The 18043-nt window shown below is 68.3% G+C and overlaps 2 protein-coding genes and 1 non-coding gene across 6 annotated transcripts; 2 read left to right on the forward strand and 1 right to left on the reverse strand.

The window, feature by feature from the left end:
* Positions 1–522: 522 nt before the first annotated feature.
* LOC102109505 (dickkopf-related protein 1-like) lies at positions 523–3285 on the forward strand. Its single transcript, XM_014260169.2, has 4 exons — positions 523–723; positions 2064–2241; positions 2368–2563; positions 3029–3285. Exons 1-4 carry the CDS (start codon positions 577–579, stop codon positions 3081–3083), a joined length of 576 nt encoding a protein of 191 aa, XP_014115644.1. The 5' UTR covers positions 523–576; the 3' UTR covers positions 3084–3285.
* On the forward strand, positions 1722–1811 carry TRNAI-UAU (transfer RNA isoleucine (anticodon UAU)). Its single transcript is given in 2 exon segments — positions 1722–1759; positions 1776–1811. It is a non-coding gene; the product is annotated as a tRNA-Ile (tRNA).
* A 796-nt stretch (positions 3286–4081) lies between the features above and the next one.
* On the reverse strand, positions 4082–17179 carry CACNB1 (calcium voltage-gated channel auxiliary subunit beta 1). Of its 4 annotated transcripts, none has more exons than XM_088067918.1 (15): positions 17079–17179; positions 15820–16005; positions 14261–14347; positions 12843–12962; positions 12359–12481; positions 12123–12259; positions 11959–12035; positions 9683–9702; positions 9460–9540; positions 9307–9365; positions 8317–8426; positions 7552–7703; positions 7347–7442; positions 6317–6502; positions 4082–5097 (listed from the first exon to the last, which is right to left on the reverse strand). In XM_088067918.1, exons 2-15 carry the CDS (start codon positions 15904–15906, stop codon positions 4720–4722), a joined length of 1713 nt encoding a protein of 570 aa, XP_087924044.1. In that variant the 5' UTR covers positions 15907–16005; positions 17079–17179; the 3' UTR covers positions 4082–4719. The 4 variants fall into 4 exon arrangements, with proteins under 4 accessions (XP_087924044.1, XP_087924043.1, XP_087924045.1 ...); XM_088067917.1 differs by lacking the exon at positions 9683–9702 and adding an exon at positions 11569–11714 and having other exon boundaries at positions 4083–5097; XM_014260151.2 differs by lacking the exons at positions 4082–5097; positions 9683–9702 and adding an exon at positions 11569–11714 and having other exon boundaries at positions 5163–6502.
* Between the last annotated feature and the right edge of the window lie 864 nt (positions 17180–18043).

Raw genomic sequence — 18043 nt, forward strand, 5'->3', positions numbered from 1 at the left:
GCTCTGTTAAAGGGGGAATAAAACCAGGGAATTGTAGGGCTGGGGGGGCACACACCTCAAACTGCACCCAAAATCACTCCGAGCTGTGTGGGGGGCCACGGGACACCCCAAACTGCCCCCACCGCCCCCCTGAGCTCTGGGGGGACACGGGACACCCCAAACTGCCCCCACCGTCCCCCTGAGCTCTGGGGGGACACGGGACACCCCAAACTGCCCCCACCGCCCCCCTGAGCTCTGGGGGGACACGGGACACCCCAAACTGCCCCCACCGTCCCCCTGAGCTCTGGGGGGACACGGGACACCCCAGGCTGTACCCACGGCTGGCGCCGGAGCCAGACTGCCCCGGGGGGGGCTGTTTGCTGTGGGGCTGGTGCCCACCCCGAGGGGAAGGCTGGCAATTATGGAAATCCCTTAACCCCTGATTGCCTCCTCCCACCCCATTAGGCGAGCAAACAGTTTTAGCGGCGGGGGCCGAGATAGCCCGCGGCTACATAAACCTCGCGGGCCGGCCGAGCTGCCACCAGCGCCAGCACCATCATCATCATCATCATCATCATCATCATCATCATCATCATCATGGTGACATCCCCGGCCGTCCTGTGCCTCCTGGCCTGGCTCCTGCCCCCCGCCGCCGGACACCTCTGGGCATGGATGTTCTCCCTGCCCCAGCACTCGCCCGATGCGGCCGCCCTGGGCAGGAGCCCCGGGGCGGATCTGGAGGAGGTGAGGGGGGTCCTGGGGGGCGGGAGGGGACAGCAGGGTGCGAGCAGGGAAGGGAGACAGCCAGGGTGGGCTCGGGGTGGGCACAGAGCAGAGATTGCTGCACGGGTGGGGGCAGAATTTACAGCCAGGGTGGGCTCGGGGGTCGGAGGAGGGGTAGGAGGGTGGTTTGGAGCCAGGGAGGGCTCAGGATTTGCAGCGGGGTGGGCACGGGGCAGGTGCAGGAGCTGCAGAGGGGGGTTCGCGGTGGGGTGGGCGCAGAATTTGCGAGGCACAGGGGTGGAAGGGGAGTTCAGACCCAGAGTTCTCAGCTGGGGTTGCAGCGGGGCGATGAGACCCTCGGAGAGCCCACAGTGTCCTGCTGGGGAGAGGGACACGGGAGGGGTCCGGTTCCGGCCGGGGGTGACACGGGAGGGGTCCGGTTGTGCACGGGGGGGACACCGGGGGTCCGGCTCCAGCCAGAAGTGGACACGGGGGCCCCGGTTCCGGCCGGGGGATGGACACGGGGGGTCCGGTTCCGGCCGGGGGTGGACACAGGGGGTCCGGTTCCGGCCGGGGGATGGACACGGGGGGTCCGGCTCCAGACAGAAGTGGACACGGGGGCCCCGGTTCCGGCCGGGGATGGACACAGGGGGTCCGGTTCCGGCCGGGGGATGGACACGGGGGGTCCGGATCCAGCCAGATGTGGACACGGGGGGTCCGGTTCCGGCCGGGGGTGGCACCGGGGGTCCGGCTCCAGCCAGAAGTGGACACGGGGGGTCCCGCTCCAGCCGGGAGTGACACCGGGGGTCCGGTTCCGGCCGGGGATGACACCGGGGTCCGGTTCCGGCCGGGGGTGACACGGGGGGTCCGGTTCCAGCTAGAAGTGGACACGGGGGGTCCGGTTCCGGCCGGGGGTGGCACCGGGGTCCGATTCCAGCCGGGGGTGACGCGGGGGGTCCGGTTCGGGTCCGGTGCGGCGGGGCCGGCAGGGGGCGCGGTGGCGCCGGGCGGCCCCGGGCGCTCCAGTGGCGCAATCGGTCAGCGCGCGGTACTTATAGGGCGGTACACGAGCGATGCCGAGGTTGTGAGTTCGAGCCTCACCTGGAGCAGGACTTTTATAGGGGTTCGCGCCGCCCCCACCCCTCTATTGCCCCGCCGCCCGGTTTTCTTTTCCCGAGGAAAAATATCCTGGAACCGCTGCGGATGGAGCTCCCCAGAGCACTGCCGTCAGACTCGGCCCCCCAAAATCACCCCAACACCCCCCACACCCAAGCTTGCTTTGCTTTGACGGGGTTTTGCGCCGTTTCGGGGTGGGGGATGAGGTGCGGCCCCCCTGACCGGCCGTGTCCTCCCCTCCGCAGGTCACCCCGTGCAGCCCGGCCACCCCCTGCGCCCAGGGACACTTTTGTGACGAGCACTTCGGGCTGTGCCTGCCCGAGCGGCCCGAGGGTCACTACTGCCGCCAGGACCCGCACTGCGCCCGCGGGCTCGTCTGCATGTTCGGCAAGTGCCAGCAGCCCGTGCCCCCCGGGCAGGACGGTGAGTGGGGGTCTGCGGGGGGGGGGGGGGGGACACGAGGGACAAGCTCTGCGAGCCGGGGGGATGCGGTGCTGAACCCCAGGCCGGGCTCGGAGCGTCCCCTGAGGTCGCTTTTTGTGCCGCCAGGAGCGCGGTGCCAGCGGGACGAGGAGTGCGGGGCCGGCGGCTGCTGCGCTCGGCAGCACGGGGAGCGCGTTTGCCAGCGGCGCCTGGAGCTGGCCCAGAGCTGCCACGTTCCCCCCGGGGGACTCGCCTTCAGCATCAACCAGGTGTGCCCGTGCCAGGCCGGGCTGGTCTGCCGGCCCTCCGTGCCCGCCAGGGAGTGAGTACGGGGTGCAGGGCTGGGCGGGGGGCGTGGGGGGCAGCCCTGGGTCGGGGGGCACAGCTGGGTGTAACCCTGGGTTAAGGGGGACAGCTGGGTGCAGCCCTGGGTTAAGGGGGACAGCTGGGTGTAACCCTGGGTCGGGGGGCATGGGGGACAGCCCTGGGTCGGGGGACACAGTTCAGTGTATCTCTGGGTCTGGGGTCACTGCTGGGTGCAGCCCTGGGTCGGGGGGCATGGGGGACAGCCCTGGGTCAGGGGACACAGTTCGGTCTATCTCTGGGTCTGGGGTCACAGCTGGGTGCAGCCGGGGGGTGTGGGGTGCAGCCGTGGGTCGGGGTGCAGCCCTGGGTCGGGGGGCACAGCTGGGTGCAGCCGGGGGTCGTGGGGTGCAGCCCTGGGTCGGGGGGATGGCGCTGTCACAGGGACTGAAGTGTCACGGATGTCGCCGTTCTCTGTCCGCAGGAAAGCGTTCGAGTACCGGCCGGAGAAGAGCGAGTGGCGGTGCCGGCAGCCCTGAGCTCCCACCCTGTATTTATTGTCTCTGTAAATAAATATACTGTCCCGATAAAGCCGGCCCAGCGCCGCGCTGAGCCCGGCGGGTGCCGCCGGCCATCCCCGGGCTGGGGGGGCTGGAGCCCCCCGAGCGCCCCTTCCCCAGAACCGGGCAGGTCCCGGCTCCATCCTCACCTGAGCCCCTCTCCGGGCCGAGCAGGGGTCACTCCATCGCTGTGTCCTCCCAGCCGGGCCCCCCCGTGTCCCCCCAGGAGGCTCAGGCGTGGGGCAGGTCTCACCGAAATGTTTATTACAAAGAAACCAAGCGAGCGGGGCGAGTCCCCCTCCCCTCCCCACACACACACACACACACAAACCAACGAGAATAAATAAATAAAATACATTTTTGTCGGGTCTTTAAATTAAAAGTTTGTGGAGTGACATAAATACGGGACGTCCCTCTGCCCGCGGGGGGGGGCCCCACTGCCCGGGTTGTGGCCGCCGGGGGGGCGAGCGCTGGGGCAGGGGGGGCTCAAAGCACTTGGCAGGCAGTGACACCGAGTTCCCCCCCCCCCCAACAAAACAAGGGGGGAAACTGAGGCACACGTGGGTGGCGGCTTGGCAGCGGCAGAGCTGGGTGCCCCCCCAAGCCCCCCGACCCGGGCTGGTGATCTGGGTAAGGCAGTGACTCCCGGCGTTGCCCCCAGGGGTGGGACATAAGTGGGACAAGCCCCCGTCCCAGAGGGTTGGACATGGGGTGTCCCCGGCCCACCCTGATGTGGTCACCCCGCAGATTTGGTGGGGGGGGGGGGGCACAAGGGGTGCCCCGGGGCGGGCACAGGACAAGGCAGTGCCCCGGGGGGGCCAAGGGGGGACGGACAGAGGCTCACAGACAAACGGATGGACGGACACGGCTGGACAGGCACGGCGGGGGGGGGTTGGAACGGGGAGGGAGGGGGCGCTGGGGAAGGGGGGGGGCCGGGGCCTGGCGGTCCCAGGACAGCGGGACCCCCCCGCGGCAGGCCAGGGCTGGGCAGCTGTTAGCACAGGTTAGACCCCCAAAACTGGCTCAGATTCACCCCCCACCCCCCCAATTCAGGCAGAGCCCCTCCAAGGCAAACACATGCAAACCGCCCCCCCTCCCCCCGGGCAGGCAGCACCTCGGGGGGCTCAGCCTGGGGCAGCGGGGAGCCCCCAAAGCCCTGCACACACCGCACACGCATGCACCCCTCCGGCAGCGCCGGGGGCTCTGGGGGCAGTGCCGGGCACTGCTGGGGTGGGGGGCAGCTGGCAGGGACCCCCCCCCCACCGCCACGGCCGGCTCCGGGGGTCCCTGCGAGAGCACCATGGAGAAGCGGGGGGCACCCGGCGGGCAGGGCTGGGGACACGCCCGGGGGACGGGGACACGCCGGGTCCCCTTTGGTCACTTGCTGTCCCTGCGGGGCAGGGAGGGCCCGAGGCACCGCGAGATGCTGGGGGGCTGCGGCAGGGGGAGATCCCCCCTCAGCCAAGAGTGGGGCAGGGGGAGCCCCCCGGGACAAAGAGGGGGCTCCCCGTGGCACTGCTGGCCGGGCTCGGGGGGGCACAAGGGCAACCGGCGGGGCTGTCCCGCCCCCCAAAACCAGCGCTGGGGGGGGACCCCCTGCCCGCACCCCCTGGTCCTAACGCATGTAAACGTCCCGGCCCCAGCCCTCCCCCTCGCCCCGGCCCAGCGGCTCCTGGCCCTTGGCTCGGCCCCGCAGCCCCCGGCCCTCCCGCCCGGGCTCGGCCCCGTCCCAGGAGCCGGGGGGCGGCTGGGGTCCGGCCCCGGGGGTGCCCGGCGGCTCCTCCTCCACGGGGTCCATCTCGATGTCCATGCAGCAGGAATCGCCGGGCTCCGAGTCCCGGCTGCCCGGCGCCTCCGAGTCGAAGGTGTCCTGGCGGGACAGGCTGCGGGGGCCCGGGCGGGCGGGCGGCGGGGGGGGTCTGCCCTGCCCGCGACCCCCCGAGTCCCCCGGGCCCTGCCGGAGGCGGCCGTGCTCCCCCTCCGGGTACGGAGCCTGGGTGCGAGAAGCAACCACACCATGCGGGGACGGACGGGCGGGGGGTTAGTGGGGGGTTAGTGGGGGGCAGCCGGGGATGGAGGGGGGCACACGCTGCTGCCCAGCCCTGCCGGTGACACGGTGGCAGCGGGGCACAGCCGGGGGAGGGCACCGGGAATGGGGAGGGGGATGCGGGGCGGGGGGCTGCAGGGCAGGGCGTGGAGCACCAGTCCGGCTCGCTGGAAGATTTAGCGACAGACGACACAGGAGACGTGTCCCCCCTCTGTCCCCAGCCCCGGGGGCGGCTGCAGGACTCCCGGCTCAGCACCGCAGTGGCCACGGTGGGATGGGGCTGTGCCCCCCACCCGGCCCGCCCAGGACACCCCCAAAGCCTTGCCCCCGCCACGGCTCCCCCAGAGAGGTGAAATGGGGGTCTGGAGCCCCGGCAGCCCCCCGGAAGGCACAGGGCGGGTCTTGAAGGGAGCAGATCCTGGGGGTTCCCAATCCCCAGGGCAGCTCCAGGCCTTGGAGGGGGCACAGATTCCCAGGAGACCCCGAATGTGGGGCTGGCACCAGTCCCAGGCAGGGAGAGATCCCCAGGGCTGATCCCAGTGCCAGCCCCAGTCCAGGAACGGGAGCAGGTCCCTGGGGTGACCCCAATCCCAGGAACTGTCCCACACCAGGGGCCTGCAGTACCCCAGGGAGGGGGGCAGAGGTTCCCAAAGGAACAATCCCAGGGATGGTCCCACTCCTGGGGGGGCTGTGGTTCCCCATGGTGACCCCAATCCCATGGGCTGCCCTAAACCCAGGGTCCCCAGGTGACCCCACACCTCGGGACCATGGTCCCCTGGGGTGACCCTGACCCGAGGACAGGTGACCCCAGGGACAATCCCACACCTGGGGAGGGCCACAGTCCCTCAGGGTGACCCTGACCCCAGGACAGGTGACCCCAGGGATGGTCCCACACCCGAGGGGCCGTGGTTCCCCAGGAGCCCCCAACCCCAGAGTGCAGAACAGCCCCCTGGAGCAGGTGACCTCAGGGACCGCCCCACACCTGGGGGGGCTGTGACACCATCCCCGATCCCAGGAGTCCCCCGAGCTTTGGAGGGGGGGAGATGTCCCCGCCGTCCCCTCCGCCACCTCACAGCGCGTGCTCCTCGAGGGGTCCGGGGGGGCTGGGGGTGGCCTCGCGGCCCCAGAGGTTGAGGTTCCTGCGCAGGGAGGTGAGCACCTGTACCTGGAGGTTGGAGACGGGCGCGGGGCTGGCGGCCAGCGCGGCCGTGGCCATGGTGCGGTTCAGCAGCGGGTTCGGGGGGTTGCTGCTGGGCGGGTGCGTGGCCTTCCAGTAAGCCTCCAGGTACTCGGCCAGGTGCTCGCAGGCCTCCTCCAGCTGGTTCTCGTCCAGCACGATGTCAAACATCTCCTGGGGAAGGGATGGGTGCGAGGTGGGGACGGTGGGGCAGGGTGGGGCGGCTGAGTGTGGGGCAGGGACAATGGGACAGGGTGGGGTCCATGGGACAGGGTGGGGCAGGTGGGTGTGGGGTAGGGCCTGTGGGGTTGGGGAGGGGTCCATGGGACAGGGTGGGGTCACTGGGACAAGGTGGAGCAGCTGGGTGTGGGGCAGGGACAATGGGACAGGGTGGGGCAGGTGGGTGTGGGGCAGGGCCTGTGGGACAGGGTGGGGACAATAGGACAGGGTGGGGTCACTGGGATGGCAGAGCCTATAGGACCCAGGGCAGAGTGAGGTCAGGGCCAATGGGACACAGGGTGGGAGCAATGGGGCAGGGCAGGATCTGTGGGGCAGGGCAGGGACATCGGTATGGGGCAGGATCTATGGGGCAGGGCAGGATCTATGGGGCAGGGCAGGATCTATGGGGCAGGGTGGGATCTATAGGACAGTGTGGGCAGATAACGGGCAGGGCGTGTGTGGGGCAGCTCAGGGTGGTCTCAGGGCGGTCTCAGGGTGGTCTCGGGGTGGTCTCGGGGCGGTCTCAGGGTGGGTTTGCTCAGGGCGGTCTCAGGGCGGTCTCAGGGTGGTCTCGGGGTGGTCTCGGGGTGGTCTCAGGGTGGTCTCGGGGTGGTCTCGGGGCGGTCTCAGGGTGGGTTTGCTCAGGGCGGTCTCAGGGCGGTCTCAGGGTGGTCTCAGGGCAGTCTCAGGGTGGTCTCAGGGCAGTCTCAGGGTGGTCTCGGGGTGGTCTCGGGGTGGTCTCGGGGTGGTCTCGGGGTGGTCTCGGGAGGTGGCACCGCGGTGCCAGGGGCACACTCACAGGCGGGCACTGTGCCAGCTTGTCCGAGGCCACCATCTGCACGTTGAGGTGCTTGGCCTGGGACTTCCCCCTGGACTTCACCAGCCTCTGCAGCACCTGGGCAGGAGGGGACAGCCCCGGTGGCCGTGGGGACACGGCTGGACCGTGCCTGGCCCCCCCAGGCCGGCAGGGAGGGGCTGGCGCTGCCCCCAGGGCCCGCACCCACCTTGGGGGAGGTGATTTTGATGTAGACGATGATGGGCGCCAGGGAGGTCTTGGCCAGCTGGGCCGGGTGGTTGATGGTGTCGGCGTCCAGGGCCACCAACTGCAGCGTCCGGGCCAGCTCGAAAATCCGCTCGGTCTCGCTCTGGACCTCGGCTGGGGTGGGGGGGACACGGGACAGGGTGAGGGGACAACGGCTGGGGGACGTGATGAGGGGCACGGGAAGGGGACAGTGGTGCTGGTCCTGGGGCTTGGCCGCCTCGGGGTCACCGCAGGAGGGAGGTGGCACCGGCTGGGCAACCCCCCCACCCCAAAGCAGGCACACGCCGAGGGGACACTGCCACCACTGCCACCACGGTGTCCCCAACCCTCAGACTCTGTCCCAGCGCCTGGGCGGGGCCAGGTGGGGAGGACGGGGGGTCCGAGGGGTCCCCGTTACGTACCCAAGACATCTGTATCAGGAGCAGGGGAGGAAGGAGGCAGCACGGAGGGGAGGAGGAACCCCAAAAGAAAAGAGAAAGAGGAAAAAAAAAAACCAAAACCACAAGAGAGAAGATAAAAGAAGAGGAGAAGGAGGAGGAGGAGGAGGAGGAGGAGGAGGAGAGGCACTGAGTCACAGGGTTGGGGGAGCACAGAGCCCCCCATTAACCACCCCCACCCCCCAGGAGCGGGATGAGCACCCCGGGTCGGGCTGGGGGCTGATACAGATGGAGGCTTGGGGGGTCCCGGGGGTCCCGGGGGGTCCGGGGGGGTCCGGGGGGGGCCGTACCCAGGCTGGAGCGGGTGCTGGAGCGCTCGATGATCGTGTGCTTGCTGGGGTTGTTGAGCACGGAGCGCTTGGCCAGGGAGATGTCGGCTGTCACCCGCGTGATGGAGATCCTGGGGACACAGCGGGGGGACCCCCCCACATCCACAGCCACCCCCCGGGACCCCACCGGCACCCCCGTCCCGACCCCCCACACCCGCGGCTGCTGGAGCCGCCCCCGTCGGGGTTTGCCTGTGGGTTTAGGGGTCCCCCTGTTATGGGATTAGGGGTCCCCCCATGGGGTTTGGGGTCCCCCCATGGGGTTTGGGGTCCCTCCTGTGAGATTTGGGCTCCCTCTCATGACATCAGAGCTCCCCCCCATGGGTTTAGGGGTCCCCCTGTGGTTATAGGGGTTCCCCTATGGGATTAGGGATCTTTCACAGGATTGTGGATCAGAGTTGGGGGGTCCCTCCATGGCTTTGGGGTCCTCCACAGGATTAGGGGCTCTCCACAGAGGTGGGGTCCCCACATGACTTCAGTTTCCCCCCTGTGCATTCAGGGGTCTGCCACGGGATTTGGGGTTTGGGGTCCCCCTCGTTAAATGAGAGTCCTCCCCTCATGAATTTAGGGGTCCCTCTATGGGGTTAGGGGTCCCCTCATGGGTTTAGGGGTCCCCATTATGGTGCCCCCATATGGATTTTGGGGTTCCTCTATGGGGTTGGGGTTCCTCTGTGGGGTTGGGGTTCCTCTATGGGTTTGGGGGTCCCCACTGTGGTGCCCCCATATGGATTTTGGGGTCCCTCTATGGGTTTAGGGGTCCCTCTGTGGGTTTAGGGGTCCCCATTATGGTGCCCCCATATGGATTTTGGGGTTCCTCTGTGGGTTTAGGGGCCCCTCTGTGGGTTTAGGGGTCCCCATTATGGTGCCCCCATATAGATTTTGGGGTCCCTCTGTGGGTTTAGGGGCCCCTCTGTGGGTTTAGGGGTCCCTGGCCATGCAGCCCACCCCCCTCACCTGCCATCAAAGCGATGCTTCAGGAAGTCGAACAGCGCTTTCTGCATCATGTCCGTGACCTGGGGGTGAAGGGACAGCGGGGACAGAGGGACAGCGTGGGGCTGGGGTCCCCCCCGAGCCCCCCCGAGCGCTCCCCCCGGCCCCACTGCTCACCTCGTACCCCTTCAGCGACGGCCCCACGAGGATGATGGGGCGCATGGAGGGCACCACGTCGTACGGGGGCACATGCTCGGTCTGGGGACAGAGCCGGGGGTCACCGGGGCCGGGAGGGGGACGCGGGCCACGGGGGCGGCTCCGGGGTTTGTTTTTGGGGGGCTGCAAGCGGGGGGCGCCCCCCTCCCCCCCCCCCACTCCCGGGGGTCCTGGCGCTACTCACCGACTTCTGCTTCTGCTTCGCTACGTCCCGGGGGGCCGCGGGGGCCGGGGGGGCGAGAGGAGACAAACAAGGCATGCGTGTTACCCGCGGGTAGGGACACCGGGGGGCGCGGGGACACGGGGGTGACCCCCGGGGTGAGCCACGGACACGGGGGTGACCCAAGGGACACCCCAATGTCACATGTGTGACCTACAATGTCACAGTGACAGGTGTGTGACCCCCGGGGTGAGCCACAGACAGAGGGGAGACCCCTGGGGTGACCCAGGGACACACATGTGACCCAAGGGACACCCCGAGGGACACGTGCATGACCCTGTGGGACACCCCAATGTCACACGTGTGACCCAGAGGTGACCCAGGGGACACGGGGGTGACCCAAAGGTGACCCAGGGATGTGTGTGACCCCCAGGGTGACCCAGGGGACACACGTGTGTGACCCCCCAGGGTGACCCAAGGACATGTCTGAGACCCAGAGGTGACCCAGGGACACCCTAATGTCACATGTGTGACCTACAATGTCACGGTGGCACATGTGTGACCCCCGGGGTGAGCCACGGACATGGGGGTGACCCCTGGGGTGACCCAGGGACACACATGTGACCCCCAGGGTGACCCAGGGACAGTCACACACCCTCTCTGGGGTAGATTTGGGTACAGCGGGGCTTGGGGGGTGGCTGGGACCCCCCAGGCCTGCTGGCCCCAAAAGTCCCTGCAGACCCCCCCTGCCCCGCGGAGTGGTTGCGCCCAAAATCCCCCCAGCTTATGGCCAGTTATGGGGGAGGAATGGTCCATTCTCAGTCGTGGGGGGGATGAGACACCGGTCGTGCTGGAACACACCATGCGCACACTGCGGGGGGAGGCAACCGGGAGGGGGGTGGGGGCACGGACTGGTCCATCCCATGGACCGGGGGGGGATCACAGCCATGGGCTGACCCATCCCATGGACCGGGGGGGGAGGCATGGACTGATCTATCCCATGGACTGGGGGGGATCACAGCCACGGACTGATCCATCCCACAGTCCATGGGGGGACACAGCCACGGACTGATCCATCCCACAGTCCATGGGGGGAGGACACAGCCACGGACTGATCCATCCCACAGTCCATGGGGGGAGGACACAGCCACGGACTGATCCATCCCACAGTCCATGGGGGGGATCACAGCCACGGACTGATCCATCCCACAGTCCATGGGGGGGACACAGCCACGGACTGATCCATCCCACAGTCCATGGGGGGACACAGCCACGGACTGATCCATCCCACAGTCCATGGGGGGACACAGCCACGGACTGATCCATCCCACAGTCCATGGGGGGGGACACAGCCACGGACTGATCCATCCCACAGTCCATGGGGGGACACAGCCACGGACTGATCCATCCCACAGTCCATGGGGGGACACAGCCACGGACTGATCCATCCCACAGTCTATGGGGGGGATCACAGCCACGGACTGATCCATCCCACAGTCCATGGGGGGAGGACACAGCCACGGACTGATCCATCCCACAGTCTATGGGGGGACGCAGCCACGGACTGATCCATCCCACAGTCTATGGGGGGAGGACACAGCCACAGACTGATCCATCCCACAGTCCATGGGGGGGATCACAGCCACGGACTGATCCATCCCACAGTCTATGGGGGGATGCAGCCACGGACTGATCCATCCCATTGACAACAGGGGGAGTCAGCCCCGCGTGGGCACAGAGCTCACCCCGTGCTGCAGCGCTGGGGCAGCGCGTGTTCCCCAGCTCCCATGGGGTGGCCCCCCAGCCCCAAGGGGTGCCCCCAGCCCCCGTGGGGTGCCCCCAGCCCCCCGGCAGTGTTAGGGCAGGCAGCGGGTGCAGCAGGCGAGGCGGGGGCCGGCGGGGGCCGTTACCTTCCTAAAGAAGGGGATGCGCTTGTTGTGGGCGGGGGGGGTGGTGACACTGCTCACGCTACTCTTAGGGGAGCGCTGGGTCTCCATGGCCTCCTCCTCCTCTAACTCATCGGGATCAAAGGCAAAGCTAGGCATGTCCAGGCCACCTGGGGACGGCCGGAGCCGCGAGACGGCAGGGAGAGAAGAAGAGCGATAATGGCGATGGAAGAAGGCGAAAATGGAAATGGGGTGGAAGAGGAGAAGCAGAGGAGAGGGGTCCCGGGGGGAAAGACGGGTCACCCTGCCTGCACCCGGGGCGGGGGGGGGGACGGAGGGGTCACCCATGGGGAGGTGGGGGAAGGACCCCCAGGCTGGAGCTGGCGGGGCCGGGGGGACCCGGGACACTCTTACCGCTGGCCGGGGGCGTGGGCCGGCGGGTCCCCGTCACCACATCGCCCAGGCTGGAGCTGGAGTTGTCGGTCGATTTGCTGCGTGGGAAAAGCGCCGAGAGAGCGATGAGGGTGGGATGGGGGGGGGGTCCAGGGAGAGCCGGGCGGGGTCGGGGTGAGCCCCACCTCGAGCTCAGGCGGTTCTGCCTCATCTTCTGCTCCTGCAGCAGCCGCATGTTCTCCAGCTTGACGGGGCTGGGGATGAAGCCCACCTCGCAGCCCTCCTTCACCAGCCGCCCGATCCACCAGTCGTTGTTGTACTTCTGCTCCCGGGAGGGGGGGGAAAACACCTTAAAACCCCCCCGCACCCACCCCAGCGCTGCCCCCCCGCCCCTCCCCAACCCCCCCCAGCCCGCTCCCACCTCCTTGATGTGCAGGAAGTCCTTGGGCTCGAAGCAGATGGCCATGCCCTGCACGGGGACGTCGTCGGTGGCCGAGGGGTTGTAGCCCACGTTGGTGCGCACGGCGAACGCCACCGGCTTCGTCTGCCAACGGGAGAGGGGTCGGCAGCTCCTCCAAAACGGGGAGATCCCACCCTGTGCCACCCCAAACTGGGAGATTCCACCCCTGGTGCCGGGGTCACCAGCCGGGCTCGGCTCCTCAGCAGAGTGGCCACAAGCCCGGCCAGGAGCTAACGAGGGGTTCATTAGCTAATTGCCTCCCCGCAATGTGGCGGACTCTCAGCCAAGGTGAGAACCCAGTTCCACCCAGTAACCCCCACTGCCTTCCCAGTGACCCCGGGGCTCCAGAGGACGGGACACGGCAGGGATGGGGAGCAGGGGGTACCGGGGGGTCCCTGTGCCGGGGCAGGGGGCGCTGGGGGGGCTCCGTTCCCAGCTGTCCCACCTTGGCTTTCTCCAGCTGGGCCATGGCCTGGCGCTCGGCCTCCTTGCGCAGCGCCTCGCGGTCCTCCTCCAGCGACACATCCGAGTCCGAGGGGCGGCTGGTGTAGGACTCAGCCGAGCCCTGGGGCAGCGGGGAGGGGGCTCAGCCCACCCTGGGTCCCCCCAGGACAGCGAGCCCATCCCCGGTTCCAACCCTCCGAACTCCCGGCACGCTCTCGCTGGTGCCGGTGCCCATCACGGTGGCCACCCAGAGCCACCCGGAGCCACCCAGAGCCACCCAGAGCCACCCAGAGCCACCCGGTGCCACCCGGAGCTGTCACGGTGGGGTCACGGCAGGAGAGGGACACGGCAGCTGTCGCCACCGCTCCGGCCGGGAACGTGACACCGGCCCAGCACCCGCTCCCATCCCGCTCCCCGGGGCCTCTCCGAGAGCCGGGAAGGCAGAGGGGACCCCCCGAGTGTCCCCCAGCCCAGGGGGACAGCGCTGTCCCCACCGCGGGAGCCCAGGGCAATGGGGACAGGGCGCTGTGGGGTGACTCGGGGTCACCCGGGACGGGGCTGGAGCTGGAGTGGGATTGGGGACCCCCTGCTCACCCCCCAGGACCGGGGCCAGGGGGACAGTGGGGACACCCAGGGGACCCCCTGCTCACCCCCAGCCCCAGCGGGGACACCCAGGGGATGCCCCAGCCCCGTCACGGTGAGTGACACGTGGGACCCCCCAACGTGGGACCCCCCGGGGGTTTGGGGGTCACTCAGCCCCTCTGCACAGCCCCCCACCCCCAACCACGGGGCTGCGGACCCCGGCAGGGACCCCCTCCCCAAACCCCACGGGGCACAGCCCAGCTGCCCTCTCCCCCTGCCCCACGGAGGGCACTTTGGAGGGGGTCACCGCAGCCCGGGAACGACCCCCTCACCCCACAGATCCCCCCCAGCTGCCGGGACCGACCCCACGGAGCCGAGGGGGACCCAGCCGTGGGGACGGGGGGTCCTGGAGGCTGCGGGGCGGGGGTCGCTCACCGGGGCAGCGGGGTGGTCTTTGCCGGGGATCTCCATGGTGGCAGGGCCGGGGGCGAGCGGGGCGGGCGCAGGGCTGGGCACGGGGGGGCTCAGGTTTCAGCCCCGGGTATATTTAGCCCGGTGCCGGGTAGGGGGTGGGGGCCGGGGCTCAGGGAGGGGGGGCCCTGCCGAGCCACAGCGTTGGGGAGGGGGGGGGTTTGGTGCCAGCCGGGGCTGTGTCCCTTCCCTGTCACCCCAAAAGGGACAGGGGACCCCTGGAGGGGGGGGGACACCCCTCCAGCACCCACGGCAGAGCAGAGGGGCCGAGGGCACGGCCAGCCCTGGCTCGGTGTGACCCCACCTCAGTCCCCGGGGGACAAAGGACCGCTGGGACCCCCCCAAAAGTGCCGGGGGCCCCCTCACCTGGCGGACGAAGCTGTTGGAGGTGGTGTCGGACGAGGTGCTGCCGTCCGAGCGCTTGAAGCGGCTCTTGCGCCTGCTGTACTTGCCCTGGGGACAGGGGAGGGGGCGAGGGGGCAGCGCTGGAGCACAAAACTCCCCCCAAAACTCGGGGGGCACCCCCAGACCCCCCTGCCGGGGATGCTTCAACCCCCGCCACCCCCACCCTGCAGCCAAACCCCGCTCATGGGGGACTCGGGAAGGGGATGGGATGATGGGATCCATGGGATCCATGGGATCCATGGGATAATGGGATGGGATGGGATGGGATGGGATCCATAGGATGGGATCCCTGGGATGGGATGGGATGGGATGGGATGGGATGGGATGGGATGGGATGGGATGGGATGGGATGGGATGGGGTGGGATGGGATGGGATGGGATGGGATGGGATGGGATGGGATGGGATGGGATGGGGTGGGATGGGATGGGATGGGGTGGGATGGGATGGGATGGGATGGGATGGGATGGGATGGGGTGGGATGGGATGGGGCTGCCCCTCCCCGGGGGTCACGGTATTGGGGGGCTGCGACCCCAACCCCACGGGGAGGGACAGGGCAGGGCTGAGCGTGTTCGGGGGAGCAGCCCCCAAACTCCAGCTCCCAGAGCCCAAACGGCCCCCCGGGGGGGGGGGAGTGACACCTCCCCACGCCCCCCTCCGCCACCCCAGTGCCCCAGACCCCCCCAGCATGGGGGGTACCCACCCCAACTCCCCCGCTCCCTTCCCAGGGATGGGCTGGAGGAGGTGGGGGTGTCCCGGTGCCCCCCCTGTGGCAGCTCCCTCCCTTTGAGGGGGGGGGTAATGGGGGGGGGGGGGAAACGCTGGGGGGGGCGGGGCTGTCACCCCCCCAGTGTCCCCGGGGGGCAGCTGGGCCCACCTGCCACCCAGCCCGGGGGTGGGGGGGTCCCCACGCTGGGTATTTTTAGATCCAGCACCCCCCAGGACCCCCCCACATGCCACCCACAGGGCTGGGGCTCAGTGACGAGGCTCCCTCTGCCCCCATCCCCCGGGAGCCCCCACCCCAAAAACTGTCACACCCCCCTCAAGAGCGAGGGGGGGGGGGGTCTGTGCCCAGCACCCCCCACCCCTCTGGGACCAGTGAGGGGAATGTCCCCCCTCCCCCCCAAAGCAGAGGGGACAGGCCGAGGGAAGGGGGGGACCCCGAGAGTTTTCCCAATTCCTAAAACTTTCCCGGTGGGCGCAACACCCCCCCCCCCCAAAACCCACCTGCCCCCCTTGGTGGGGGAAGCCCAGGGGATTGGGAACCCGGGGGGGGGGGGGGCTGGATTTGGGCCCGAGGCTTATGGGGGGAGGACACCCCTTTATTTTTGGGGTGCTGGGAGGGCGGCATCCCCCCGTTATCAGCGTCGGGATTCGGGGGGGAAGCGCTGAGCCCCATCTGTCGCCCCCAGCCCCACGGGGGAACTGCACGGGACGAGCCCCCCGCCCCCTCCGTCCCCTCTGGGGGTGCGGGCGGTGCTGACACCCCCTGGCAGCACCCCCAAATCCCCGCGGGTGTCACCTGGAGCGCGGCGTTGTCCAAGACGTCCATCTGGATGTCCTGCGTGGAGCTGTAGGGGGTCCGGGCCATGCCGCCTTCCCGCACCATGGAAGCGCCGGGCTCGGCGGGATTTTGGGATGGGTGGGTGGGAGGATGGGGGGGAAACCACACAGAGGAAGATGATGACGATGACGATGAAGCTCAGGCCTGGCCCCCGCGGTGACGGAGCGGGAGGAGGAGGAGGAGGAGGAGGAGGAGGAGGAGGAAGGAGGAGTGGGGATGGCGCAGGGGGGTGAGGGATGGGCGGCCGCTCCCGCACCGCCTTCCCGGGGGGATGGGGGATGCGGGAATGCGGCACCCCCGGAGCGGCTCCTTCCCAAAAAAAAGGGGGTGCTGAGGGTCCCCCTCCTCCCCAAATTCGGGGGAGGGGGCTGTTTTCCCCCCCACACCAGCCTTTACCTTTGCGGGACCCCAAAAAAAAGCCGGGGGATCACGGGGACCCCAGGCAGGAGCAGCCCCCATGCCCAAATCGTCAGAGCCCGGAGCGGGATCTGCCAGTTTGGGAATCCAGCGCTGCCCCAAAAATCCGGCTTTTCCCCCCAAAGCCTCCCCTGCGCCACAGGGAGGGACCCCCACACCCCGCTGGCTCTGTGACACTGTGCCAGGCAGTGTCCCCTGTCCCCAGGCGCTCTGGGGACAATCTCCCTGCCCGGGGATGGAGGCACCGATCCCCCCCGGTCCCCAGCAGGACCCAGCTGAGTCCCCCCCGGCTCTGCTGTCACCGCCGGCTGTCGGAAAGTTCAAAATTCCTTTGTGCCCACCCCTCGCAGCCCGGCCCCGCTCCAGAGGGGATTTTCCTGCTCCCGGGACAGCTGAGAGCCAATTTCCACCATCGGCCCCCATCCATCAGCGCTTCCAGAGCGAAGGGAGCTTTGGAGGGGCGCCAGCGGCTCACCCCGGAGCCCCCCGACCCCAATCCTGCTTCTCCTAGGTGGAGATGAAATCCCTGGAGGGTCTGTGGGGAGCCCAGGGGTGTTTTGGGGGGCTCCTTCCAGCCGGGATCCTGCCCGGGGGCGGAGGTGAGCGCAGCTCTGCCTGGCACTGCGTGGGAGAGCAGCAAAATCACGGCACCTCCTCCCCTCTGAGGAGCTGCTGAGGCTCCCCGGGCTCCCCTCTGCTCCCAGGACCAGCTCCAGGAGCGTCCAGCCGTGGATATTCCCGGGAATCCACGGGATGAGGGATGGCAAAGCTCCCCCCGGGGGCAGCGGCAGCATCCCTACCTGAAACTCCTCAGATTTGGGCTCAGGGTGGTTTCCTCCTCCTGGGATCCTCGGGAAGCACCGGGTGGCACTTCCAGAGGGTTTGGGGACACGCTGGGTCCCGCTGTCACCGGCATCGTGCCGTCCCCATCCGGGATCCCAGCGGCGGAACCCCGGGGCTGGCAATTCCCACCCCGAGCCCTCTCCCGCCTCGGGAGCCTCCGGATTTGGCTGTTTGTTTAAGGAAAATGATGAGTCAGTTTTGAAACAGCAAGAGCCTGTGTTTATCCGTGTTTTTCTGGCAAAACGAACCAAAAATCTGTCGGCAGCGGCTCCTCAGCTCGCGCCATATGTCGGCTGCGCCACGGCCGCCAGATCCCCGCGGAACCGTCGGCATCCTCGCTCCAGGGGGGTTCACCAGGTGATTTTGGGGGATAACCAGGTGATTTCAGGGGGTTTGTATTCTCCAGCTGGTGGGAAGGAGGGAAAACAGCTGCAAAACGGTGGATTTGGGGATTATGGGAGGTTAAAAAGCAGCGTTTTGGGTTTAAGGAGGGAATTCGGTCACAGAGACGCTGCTGTGTTTTTAGGCCAGTCACAATCCACACGTTATCGTTCCCCAAGAATTCCCTGTTCTAAGAATCCTTCGACAATCTGTTCCCAGCACTTTTCTGGGTCACACTCGGGATTCTGAGCGGTTTTGGGGTAGGAAAAAATCATCCAGCCTGGCAGTGCCTCAGTTTCCCAACTGCAGAATTGTGCCATGGATACACCTGGACCTGGCTTGTGTATCCATGGAACACCAGGAAGGGGGAATGTTCTCTGACAACTCTCACCAGCCTTATCAAGAGCTTATTTCCCAGGAAAACTTGAGTTCTCTTTTCCCAGCAGCACCATAACCGCTGGAAAAGAGGTGGGACTTGATCCTCAGCTGGAATCCAAGAGCCCAGCTCGTGCTTTGGGGTGAATTCTCGAGAGAGAAGGGA

Source organism: Pseudopodoces humilis, chromosome 29 (genome assembly GCF_049639895.1).
Source record: "Pseudopodoces humilis isolate 2021_Gansu_Grassland_sample_001 chromosome 29, ASM4963989v1, whole genome shotgun sequence".
Lineage (NCBI taxonomy): Eukaryota > Metazoa > Chordata > Aves > Passeriformes > Paridae > Pseudopodoces > Pseudopodoces humilis.